General features: G+C 33.8%; 1 protein-coding gene and 1 pseudogene across 1 annotated transcript in view; both read right to left on the reverse strand.

Moving 5' to 3' along the window:
- The window catches only part of Sycp1 (synaptonemal complex protein 1), an 81388-nt gene that overhangs the window by 4051 nt on the left and 64509 nt on the right, over positions 1-12828 (reverse strand). The window contains exons 26-27 of the mRNA XM_051165544.1: positions 8019-8075; positions 4507-4686 (exon numbers count right to left, since the gene is read on the reverse strand). Of these exons, the coding sequence (XP_051021501.1) occupies positions 4507-4686; positions 8019-8075 (237 nt within the window). The remainder of the gene's footprint in view (positions 1-4506; positions 4687-8018; positions 8076-12828) is intronic.
- LOC127206269 (proteasome subunit alpha type-5-like) lies at positions 1363-2078 on the reverse strand (annotated as a pseudogene).

The raw sequence follows: 12828 nt of genomic DNA on the forward strand, positions 1-12828 counted from the left end.
CACTAAACTGTCTCAGTCATTTTTTTTTTTTCCATTTTGGAAGCTGCTAACTTGCACTTCCAGTTCACTCAGGTAGTTAGGCTTTATTCCTTCTCAAATTTCTGATGGGGCTGAAGACCAGATAGTTTAGTCTTACAATTAAGCTTAGTTGATTAGTGGCTAAGATTCTTAGATCAAGATAGATGTTTTAAGTTAATAGAGAGGAGATACGACAGATATTGAATTTCATTCAGAAATTTAGACCCAACAAGATAGGAAAGATGTTTACCTCAAGTTTGCCATATACAAATAGCCAAATCACTATGAATGTAACATATCTATAATTCCTGATTGTCTCATGGTTCTTCCTGCTGTATGTATTTTATTTTATTCATGAGTAATAATATAAATGTATATGTTAAAAATTAAACATAATAAAAAATGAGAAAAAATAAAATAAAGATAAATTAAACTAAATATGACAATAATCATTTTGAAAGCATAAAAAGATTTGAGAAAGGTGGTATTGTACTTCTTATTTTCCAAAAAATTTAATGTCTGACTTATGAAGTTAGATTCTCACTTCTTTCTATATTCACTATGCTGCAATATCACCTATTGTATGGCCTCTAGAAGATTGTACTTTTCTTTTGTGAGTCTGAAAAAGAAGCATGATAACACTATTTTATTAGGAAAGATATTTTGACAAATAATCATTTAAGAACGCTTTCCAGAAGGCCAATATCTGACTAAACATAGTGGCTCACATTTGAGATCACAGCACTTGAGAGACTAAGGCAAGAGGATCACCATGAGGTCATTCTGAGCTACAGAATGAGAGTCTGTCTTGAAAGAACAAGGCCTCTCTGTGTCACTTACTTTGGAAACTAATAGGGTTCAAAAAAAACTGTTGTTTTATTAATTAGTATCTTACAATGCCACCATTAAAAATTGAGATAAAAAAGCCAGGCATGATGGCTCATATCTATAGTCCCAGGAATTTAAGACCAGCACAGGTTACATATCAAGTGTCAGGCTAGTCTTGGCTACAGTTCAAAACTCTATCTCAAGAAAACAAGGCAAATAATAAAGAGATAAGACAATTTAATGTAATTGGAACACTAATAGTATCTTTAAATAGAAAAAGATGAAAAAACTTGTAAAATCGATGTAAAAGCTCAAGTTTAGTTAGTAATTACCAATGTAAGCAACTTGGTTTTGTTTTTTTTGTTTGTTTGTTTGGTTTTTTTCAGAATTGCTGTTATATAGACCTCATTTTTTAAAAAACCACACACATACTAGATATTTTCTATGACATAAGAGTTGGAAATCAAGGCTAAGGGTAATTAGGAGAACTGAAATTGTCCCACAGATGGCTCCTCCTTAAATGTCTTTGACCACTCCCTCCAGTTCTTCCTTTGTGAACATGTGGAAATTCTGACCAGGCTGCACTATGGCTAGCTCTGTGTTAGTTGCATTCAGCTTTTCCTTCATGCCTTGCTTGAGGATGCTGAGTGAAGACTTAATAGCTTCTTTCAGTGTCATAGACTTGTGGTAAACTTCTTGCAAGGAGCTTTGGACACCCTCTGAAGCAGAGCCAATTGCTCAAGCATCACACTGCACAAAGGTCCCAGATGGGTCCATGTGAAACAGCTCTCATCAACTCATCCGAGTAACAATGCTACTCCAAAGGAACGAGACATGGTACCTGGATCTGCATCTTCCTCTCCAAACTGCAAAGTCAGATTGGACACAGTCTGGGTCACATTCTCCACCGTTATTGTCTCATTATAGGTGAACTAGTAGTTCTGTGTCTCCACTCTGGCTTTATCAATTAAAGTTTTAGCATAAGCAATTAGCCCACTAAGGGTACAACCTGTATGAGCATCAATCTCTACAATTTTCTCGATGCTGCTAGGCTCCATTAGTGGGCAGGTAATTCTCTTCTCCACAGCTAGAAATACCACCCTCTGATGTCTGGATGCAAATGGCCATAGAACCAAGTTTGAGAGCCTCAATGGCATATTCCACTTTAAAGAATCTTCCTTCAGGAGAAAAAGTATTCATACCCTGTCATACTCAGACTGAGTGAGGAACATGGCAAAGACAGGAGACGGCAGTGGCTTCACAGGGTTTCCAAGGGCCACAAGACTCCAAGCAGCACCCTAATCAACCACACCACCACAGCACCAAGGACCCTGCTCCCTAGCAATTTGGTTTTAACAAATGTGTCCAAGTATGGGAAAATCTAGATAAAAGATACAACTTCTAGTATATATAGCTTCCAAAAATACAAAGTCAGCTGCAATTAGTTTATTTAAAAAAAAAAAAAAAAAAAAAAGTAAGGTAACCCTGTCCACTAGGAATGACTAAAATGAAAAAGCTAAGAATACAAAGCCGTTAGACTCTAGGTATAATTGCTAGACTGTAATGAAAGATTTATTTTAGTATATACTGCCACCCATAATTTAGTAAATTTTTAGTAAATTAATTTAGTAATTAAGTCAATGTAAATTCTTTAAATTGATTAAATTACTAAAAAATGAGTGCCAGGCAATATATAGTAAAATATATGTATCTCCACAATCTAGCAATTTCATTCCTTTGTACCCACATAACTAAAATGTGTATGCTAGGTACTAGAATTTTTATAACAATACTTTTTTAACAAAAGTCTAACCTGAAAACTATCTAAATACTCATTTATAACACAACTGATCAAAAAACAAACACAATCACATATTAGAATGTTATATATTAGTAAAAATGGTATATAACTTTAAGCTACAACATGGACGAACCTCATAAACATAATATTCAATAAAAAACACAGATTGAAAAAAGAGTGTGTGCTACATGAACAACTGAGATTAAAAACTGATCTTGGAAGAAGGGCTAGTAATTGGAGCTTTTCCAAAATAACAGTAAAACTCTATTTATAAAGTTGTGTTTGGTTTAATTTAAAGTGAATAATTAAGATCTGTATTTTTCTTAAAATTATCTCAACTAGGTTTTTAAAGTAAAATTATCCTTTAATATTGTTCACATTTTAAACAATGTGGTTATGAATAAAAGGCTTTTCTAAACTATATAATCACATTGACTGGTTAGTTGTCCACTTTACACAAACTAGAACCACTGAACCCTCAATTGAGAAAGAGTAGGCTGTAGGCAAATCTGTAGAGCAATTTGATTAATGACTGATGAGAGAGGGCTCAGTCCACTGGGGTTGGTGCCACCCTGAGCAGGTATTCCTAGGTTGTATAAGAAAGCAGGATGAACAAGCAAGTGAAGCAAACCAGTAAGCAGCACTCGGTGGTCTCTGTTTTAGTCCTGCCTCCAAGTTCCTGTCTTGAGTTTCTGCCCTGACTTTCCTCAATGATGGACTGAATCCCAACAATAGAAAGAAAGTAAGAACTAAAGTTGACTAATTTTCAAAAGTTGAATAATATTTATGTGTATATATTAGGACTAAAAAATTTTTCTTTCATGCTAGAATAGTCTACCAGAACACAAAGCTGATGTAACTGTTAGTGACCCATATCATAAAGAAAACAAAATATATTTGAGGATAAATCCATCTTTGAGTCTTATTTAAAAGTAAAATAACTGGCCCTATGATTAAGAAACACTTCTACCCATTTATTTCAGGAAATAAGAAAAGACACGCAATTTCAGCTTAGAAGAATAGAAACAGGTTCAAATGCTTTTCATTTCAATTTGCAAAAGAAACTTACTTGTAAAGACTAGTCTTCAACAGTGGGAGAGGGGAGTCTCATTCTCCAGCAAGTTATGGACCTGGGTAACAAATCTATTTAGCTATCCCTGTATCTGGCTTAGTAGAGGAAAGGAAACTTAAGAAGCAGAACAGTATATAAAAAAGAGGGGTTGTCAGAATAAAGTTCTGCATTTATATTTAGTGTGGCAAGTTTGGTATGAGTTCCCTGCAGATTAAGTAAATATGTGAGCTGGGTATCATAGCTCATGTATTTAATCCCAGCACTTCAGAGGCAGAGGCAGAAGGACCTTAGTGAGTTAAGTCCAGACTAGTCTACATAGTAAGCTCTAGACCAAAGACCACAATAGAGAAACCCTATCTCAAAAAAAAAAAAAAAAAAAAAAAAAATCAAAACAAAAAAGCATGTGAAAGGCAGCTAAAATTGAGTCATCTTGCTAATGACAACTGCTTCAAGATGAGTGCTAAATAAAAGGCAGAAAATGATGCAGAACAAACAGCAACGGGGGTGGTAACTCTTATAGTGCTATAAAGCATCAAATCAGAACTAGACTTCCCACATCCAAGACTTCACATTGGTAAGTGACCAGCAAGTTACGGAATCTTCCCAAGATGCTATTAAGTTTGGACATAATAAGAAAAAATGATTTTAAAAAAGAAATCATTTAAAGCTGATGCTACAAACAAATGGTCTTTGCAAAACTAGTTTTACATGTATATGAACACGTGGTATAGAATACCAATCTTTTTTATTAAAAAATTACTATTATCTTAGAAATGTATCAACCAACCTTTGTAACTCTTGTAGATATAATGTTTTGGGCAGATGTCCACGGACCATCTCTGTTATCTTTGGACTTGCTGCTATCCATTGATAAAGAAATCTGAGGTTTATTTTGTGAACAAGTTGTTTTAGAATCCAATTTCTGACAAGTGGTTTTAGGTGATTCCAGTAAAGATGTTTGTATTTTCTATATTGAACAAAAGTAAACAAAACCATGTTAATTTTTGGTTTAAAAAATATCTTCTTATGAACCCATAATGATGTCAAACTCTACAGTGCTTTAGCTTTGTAGTCTCATTTATCTTCTAAAGAGAGGGAAAATGCAATAGGAAATTTCAGGAAACTGAAAAATATCCATTTGATCCAATTGAGAGTAAATATGTTACAAATTTACTCCAAATACTTTCCCATTATTTCAACCCAATGATTTTTCTCAATTATATCTTTGTATATACCTTCCTTAGCAATTCACATGGTAAACTGCTAGTAACTTCTTTTCATATACATTATGTATAGCCTAGCAAAAAATAAAAACCTTCCTAGTAAAAACACACACACACACATACACACAGAGGCACAGAGAGAAAGAATTGCTAGGAAGTCCCCTATGACTGAGTTACATTCTAACCTCTCAAAAGGTAGTTAATAATTGCTTTAGTAGAATATTATATGAATGCCAAGTACATCATGTTCTATTTTACCTCTATCTTTGCCACTGTTATCTCCACAAATTCAACTGACAGAATTAAGTATGAACAGATACACATGTGTCACACACACACACACACACACACACACACATTAAAGTACAATATTTCTTTCAAAAGTTTGGTATTTGAAGTTGGAGAATGAGTTTAAACGAGGGGATATAAGGTGAATGATTAAAAAGTGGTAATTAAAAAAAGCTGGAGAATTTGCTCATTAATTAAGAGCACTGAATATACTCCAGAGAACCCCAGTTCCATTCCCAGAACCCATATGGTAGCTTATAACCAATTCTAACTCCAGTCACAGGGGAGCCCTCTTGATGCAGGCATGAATGCAGGCAAAATACCCAAACACATAAAAAATAAAGAGTTAATTTTTAAGTGACTGTAGTTAGTATTAAAAACCATTAAAGTAGAAGCATACAATATTCTCTTCTCTAGGTATATTACTGTCTTGACAGACTCAAATTTGTCTATCTAGAAAATGGACGTACTGAACGAAAATGATTTGGTCTTTGCCTTATTCTAATGATATGTCATTATAACCATTATAGCATGTAAGAAATTTTCATTTTTCTGGAAGTTTTTTTGAGAATTAGTCTGGGACTCCCTATATAGATCAGGTTGTCTTTCAACTTACAGCAATCTTAGCCTCCTAAATTCAGAAGTAAAGGACTGGCACCTTTTTTTTTCAATTGCATTTCTGTTTCCTTTTCATATATATTTCTGTACTATAACTATAACTGAATGTATAATTTTGATTAGTTTATCGTTTTCTGCTCACTGGCTTCATTGGAAGACATATTCAGACCCTGTAGCTTTTCCAGGACAAATTTTCCCCAAGTAGATCTCAGACTGGCAATTTAAAGTCACTGTTCCACCACCTTGTGGCCATATCAGGGAAAGGCCATTTATCTGGTAGCCTAAAAGAAAAGACAACTTTGCCTTTCACACACATATCCCTTGGAGAATACCTATTTCTTCATAATAACAGAAATAATCATAGAAATATGTATTTCTGTAAACTCCCCTTTTCTGAGTGTTAAACTTCAAATGATACAGAACACACACTAATTCTGTTTTGTTTACCTTATATGGCATTTACTCTATGCCAAGGCTTATTTTAAATGGGTTACAAATACCATTACACTTAATCCTCCTCAAAAATAGAAGATACAGTTTTTAAAAATCCCTTTAGAGATGAGAAAATTGAGCATGAAGAATTTAAGTAACTTAGACAAAATAAGAAAGATTTAATCAATTTAATGATATTAGGTCTATAATATTCTAGATGGTTAGAAAAAGTAAAATTCTCAAAGGCCTAGTTGAATTTCTTCAATTCTTCAGTATTATTTATTTTTACAGCACAGAGAACATGAAGGCTTCCCAGATAAAAGATAAACAGATATAAGTGTATAGTATAGAATTAAACATCAATCAGCCTCGCTCTATGAAAATATAATATATAATTTACTTATATGAATGTTCTACATAAAAATATCAGTGATTAAATATTTTTCATCTTATTAGATATTTCACTAACTATAATCTTGCTGGTTACTTTTACTTCTTTAATTAAAAAATTTTACATATACACTTATATTATTACAAATATATACAATAAACTACCCACAGCAAGAACCACCACAAAACAATCAGGAATTATATAAATGTTACATTCATAGTGTTTTGGCGATTTGTATTTTTCAGCCTTGAAGAGAACATTTTTCCTATCTTGGTACATCTAAAATTCTGAATGTAAATCAGTTATCTATCATATCTCATCTTTATCAACTTAAAACATCTATCTAGACCTAAAAACATCTTAATCCCAAAACAACTTAGCTTAATTGTAAAACTAAGATAGCTGGTCTTGAACCCCATCAGAGACTTGAAAAGGAATAAAATTAATTATCAGAGTAGATAGGAAGTGAACGTAAGCAACTTCCACAATGAGAAAATGACAGTCTGATGCCTGAACAATCATCCAAATCTCTCCATAATATTAATTTTATTATGATGGTAATTTCTTCAATGATAATCTTTTCAAGTGTCTAGTGCAGTTTCTGGAAAATTAAAGTAGAAACAGGTTCAATACTTCCCTCTTCTCTTTCTAATGTCACAAGGCTGTGGCATTAGCTATGCCTAACAATTGAGTTAGTCCCAGACTACCCTATTTCTCACTTCAACGTAACTATAATCACAGCAATAGGCCACATCATTATGAGAAAAATAACCATTTAACCCAAAATCTGGTAAATTTAGAGGCTCTGGATTAACTCTTCTTCCCCACAATCAAACTTCCACTGCAGGGAGCTCTACAAAATTGAACATTTTATTATTTTTTAATTATTATTTTATTATTTTTTGTGGCTCAGCAAATAGCCTGCTGGTCCTCATCCAATCCCCAGGACCTACATGATGGTAGTTCTACAATTCCACAAATTTTCCTGACTTCTTCATAGGGACTGTGACACATGTGCGCATGCACACACACACAAAGAATAAATGTTTAAAGAATATATTGAAGCCCTCTTTAAATCTCCAAAACAAAATAACAAATGTTTAAAAAATTTTAGCTAATGCCTTTAAATAAATATAGCAAGAGGTAACTTTAAAAACAAAATGGTATATTTTTAAAGCTGTTTTCTGCTTATAAGCAACAAGAATTGTTTCTAAATAAATATTTTAAAAATTTGTTGGTGCTGGAGATATATCCCAGTGGCAAAATATTTGCCTAACAAACACAAAGCCCTAGGTTGACTGAAAATAAATCCATTAAAATAAACATAGAATGGCATAAAATTCTTACCTTGTCTTTTTTATCTTTGAGAATAACTGTGTTTTCTTTTGCCATTTTTAGTTTCTCCTATTAAAAATAAATTGCAAATTATACAACATAATCATTACTATTAACACAAATTAAAGCAAATTGTTGTCAAAAAATTTCTGAAAACTATTACCAAAGAAATGCTCTTTTCTACAGGGTCATTATTTGGCTATGATTATCTTTTGGTTCTATTCCCTCTCACGTGCATCTGTGGAATCATTACTTGTTGCCTCTGTTTCTTAACAATTAAACTTTATTATACAACCCAACTAGCTTATACAAGAAGGAAAAAAGGTTAAAGGGACAAAAGAGTGAACCTTCCGATATCCGGTTCCACAGGACGGGTCCTTAGGTGTCTCTCTGGCCTGCGTATTGGTCTGGCCTGTTAGCTGTTCCACACGCGCCCAAACCCGGGCTGAACCTGTTGTTCTCTCCTCCCCACCTGCCTGAGTCACGTGGAAAGGGCGGTCTCTTTCTCCCGGTGAGGACCAATTAGAAAAACAATAGCCTAGTTGGGGTTCCCAGGTCTGCTTCCTGAATTCCAGGCCCAGGATGGCTCCACTAGTCTGTCACAAGGTATTCATGGGGTGCCCCAAGGGTAAAGCCTGCCAAGACTGCTTCCACCTGTGACAAAAGCTTAATCTTTCCCACAATTACTGACTTTCTTTAAGCACTGAACTTCACCTTTCTTACCTTTAAAATGAAATGAAAGAAAAAAAAAAATAAGAATAATGGAAACAGACAAGTAATTAAACAACTAAGAGCTGCAAAAAATTCCAAATCATGGTCTATATTAAGAGATTCAATTAGCTTTTCATCTAGATGTTAAGAAAGTACATTTTAGATGTGCTTTGAATAATGAACTTTTAACACAAGATAAAGATGAGTGTAAAGTGAGAAGCAAAAATAATCATATAAATTCCAAAAGTACATAAACTTAATGAACAGCATCAAATTTTGGATGAAGAAAAGAGTATGTGCATAGAAAAATCAAGAAAAAAATGAAAAGACTATGTTAAAAGTGTAACACACTGGACTATAGGGTTTATTCAGTAGTCAAAAAGAAAACCTAAGTCTTGCTTACAGAAATAAATATGTATTGTGCTAAACAAAATGACTAGTTTTATGTCAACATGACACAGCTAGAGTCTTTTTAAAAGTGGGAAGCTCAAGTGGGAAAAAAAATGCCCCTATTACGCTGGCCTGTAGGCCTGAAGGTACATTTTGATTGATGATGTAGAAAGGCTCAGCCCATTGTGGGTAGTGCCATCACTGGGCACTTAGTTCTGGAGGTACGTTTAAAAAAAAAAAAAAAAAGACTGACCAGGCCATGAGGAGTGCTCCCCCACAGCCTCTACACCTCTGCATCTGTTCCTCTCTCTAGGTTCCTGCCCTGCTTGAGATCCTGCCCTGACATCCTTTGGTAACAAGCTGTGATATGGAAGTGTGAGATGAAATAAACCCTTGCTTATGATCATGGTCTTTATCATAGCAATGAAAACCTTAACTAAGACATGTAGAACATTTTTAATACAGTCATATATAAAACAGACTGGTGATAGCCTCCAGGAAGCATAAAAGTCTCAGAGAATCTAAATTTTCCTAGTGCACAATCAAACTTTAGACAACCAAACTTTCTTTGCCTACTCATGATATGTATGCACACTGAATTATTCACCTTGTATATACAGCATGCTATCTCTCCCACAATACTGCTCCTAATCAAAGAACTCGTTTCACTATGAAAGAATCTGGCAGTAAACGTTCCTATTATGTATCACCTACAAGAGGTTGTCTTCATTTGTACTGACAACTGTGATCTACTCTAGGACAAGGCATATTTGTTAAACTAGCGATACTGTACATACTCAAAGGCTACCTTTGCTCCTAGAGTAAAGAGAAAGCACTCTTACAGCTTACACAGCCATTACAACTATGGGTTTTTTCTGGTCTGGAGCCTCAGTACTGTCAGCTGATACAATGTGTTTCAAAGGTATGAACCAGCTCATATACAAACATGTATCTCTGGTGGTAGCTAATTGATCATGTCTCCTTAATATCTAAATACCTAGTAAGGTCCTTATCTAATATGAATAAATAAAATATACCTAAAATATGTCTTGATAAAGAAAACTATCTTGAGATACCAAAGTAGAAAAGAATAGTCCTGTGTCCAAATTTTAAACATCAACTTACAAAGAAGAATGGTAATCTTTTGTTTTGGATTGATTTGTTTTTTTCGGGACAGGGTCTCTCTGTGTAGCCTTGGCTGTCCTGGACTCACTTTGTAGACCAGGCTGGCCTCAAATTCAGAGATCTACCTGCCTTTGCCTCCCAAGTGCTGGAATTAAAGGCATGCGTCACCACCGCCCAGCAGAAGAATGGCAGTCTTAAGAAAGCATTCTGGAATATCTGTAATAATATTACAAATAAATATTGTATCTATCCTACTATTTGTGCACTGAAAATAAAACTTTCAGACCTATGGGTAACCAAACACTTACTCTTTGCTGACACTAATTCTAAGAGCATTTAGTATTGAAACTTTCTTACCAGTGTAGAGTGGAAGTTCAACTAAGCCCCACCATCCTATACACAGCTTGCAGCCTCCAATTTTCAAGAACCCATGAGGAAGCTATTCTAACTCTGCATCCTTTTCTATCCTTGCAGTTCACCCTCTGTTCTTTTTTAAACTGTGTGCTTAGAGTGAGTTTTTTTTTCTTTTTTTTTTAAATATAATCTTATCTTTTCTTTCTTTCTTTTATTAAAGATTTATTATGTATACAGTGCTCTGCCTGCATGAATGACAGAAGAGGGCATCTGATCTCATTATAGATGGTTGCTGGGAATTGAACTCAGGACCTCTGGAAGAGCAGTCAGTGCTCTTAACCTCTGAGCCATCTCTCCAGGCCCCAGAGTGAGTTTTCTTACTTTACTGTATTTCAAATTTTATTTTTTATCCAGCTTTATATACTTTAGCAATTTGGAACAGTGTTTTTATTCCTTAGTTTCTTTTTTCTTTTTTCCTGCCTCTATCTCCTTAACTTCCATATCTACATTTAGTAATATTTTTACACTCTTATGTATTTTTTATCTAATTTTACCTTTGAACTTTCTCAAAATTGTATCTTTTTCTGTTTTTTTCTCTTTTTCCTTTTTCTATTCCCTTAGCAAAATGCCTAAGAAACTCAGCAATATAGATGAAAAGGTCAGAAATATGAAAGAAAAATCAGCAAGGAAATTCAGGAAAAAACAAGTATTAGAAATTTAAATTTCAATGAACAATATTTTAAAATGCAATGCAAAGACTTAGTCAAGCAGAAGAAAGAATATCAGGGATAAAGACCAAGGTTGATGAAATATATTTAAACATCAATTAGGAAAAACCATAAGCATGACCACAGTGTCTAAGAACTTAAGGGTATGAACAAGGCACTAAACTTAAGAATTCACAGGATAGAAGAACTTGAAATAAATACTAATGAAATTATAGCAGAAGTTTCTCAGGTCTAGAGAAAGAATGTTCAAACACAAGAAACATTTAGAACCTCAAATAAACAACACCAGACAAGAACATCTCCATGGCATTATACTCAAGATGTCAAAAACAAAAAGGAAGGAAGAAATATATTAAAAAGCTGTAAGGGGAAAATGCCAACTCATATACAAAGATGGACACATCAGAAAACATCAAGTCTGTCTCTTAGCAACTCTAACAGCCAAAAAACATTTGGAAAGATATATTTTAAGCAACAAAAGTGCTAACCAAGATCAGCAAACAAATATATATACGTGTGTGTGTGTGTGTGTGTGTGTGTGTGTGTGCGCGTAGACAAGCACAAGCTAATGTAATTCATAGCCACCAAGTCAGCACCACAGTAGATAAAGGAACACTATACACATGGAGGAAAAGCTGTCTTCAATCAAGGAAGAACAGGAGAGAGTAAATTACATGAGAGGAAAAGATGAACAAAGGAAAGGTAGGAAGGAATTCATCATGCCCATCACAGTAAACCAGTAGGAAGTACTAATACTAATAGGAGAAAAAAATACTAATACTAATAGGAAAAGAAATAACAAACAAACAGACAAAAAACCGACCCAACAGAAAAACAGCAAGTAAAAGAAAAAAACCCTCAATATTTACTTTAAATGTGAATGGTCTCAATATACCAATAAATGAATATTTTCTAATTGGATCTAAAAAACTAGATAAAGTATGTATAGTTTCCAAGACACACATATAATAAAAACACCTTCTGAGAGTCAAGGTTTATAAAACAATATACCAAATAAACAGAAGCTAGAAACTTACTGGTATATCTATTTTGATGCCTGGAAAACTATAAGTCAAATAAAAATTAGTTTAAAAAAAAAGATAAAGAATGGTCCCATTATATATAAATAAAAGGAACAAATCATCAAAACTATGTAACACTATAATTATATATGCACCAGACACTGGGGTATCCAATTTCAAAAGACAAACAAACATAACCATAAAAAGTCAACAGACCTTGACACAACAAAAGTGATTTCAATATCCAACTTTCTCCAATACATGGGTCATCCAAAATGGAAATCGCCAAAAAAAATTCAGAGTTAAACTATATTCTAGATCCAATAGACTTAGGTTATATAAAGTATTTCAACATATAGAGAACTCATGTACTCCTTCAGGAGCTTACTGAACCTTCTTAAAATGGATCACAATATAGGCCACAAATCAACTCTTTCAAAAACAACAACAACAACAAAAAAAACCCAATAAAACTGAAATTACTTTTGTTTG

The sequence above is a fragment of the Acomys russatus genome, chromosome 23 (assembly GCF_903995435.1).
Source record: "Acomys russatus chromosome 23, mAcoRus1.1, whole genome shotgun sequence".
In the NCBI taxonomy this organism is placed as follows: domain Eukaryota; kingdom Metazoa; phylum Chordata; class Mammalia; order Rodentia; family Muridae; genus Acomys; species Acomys russatus.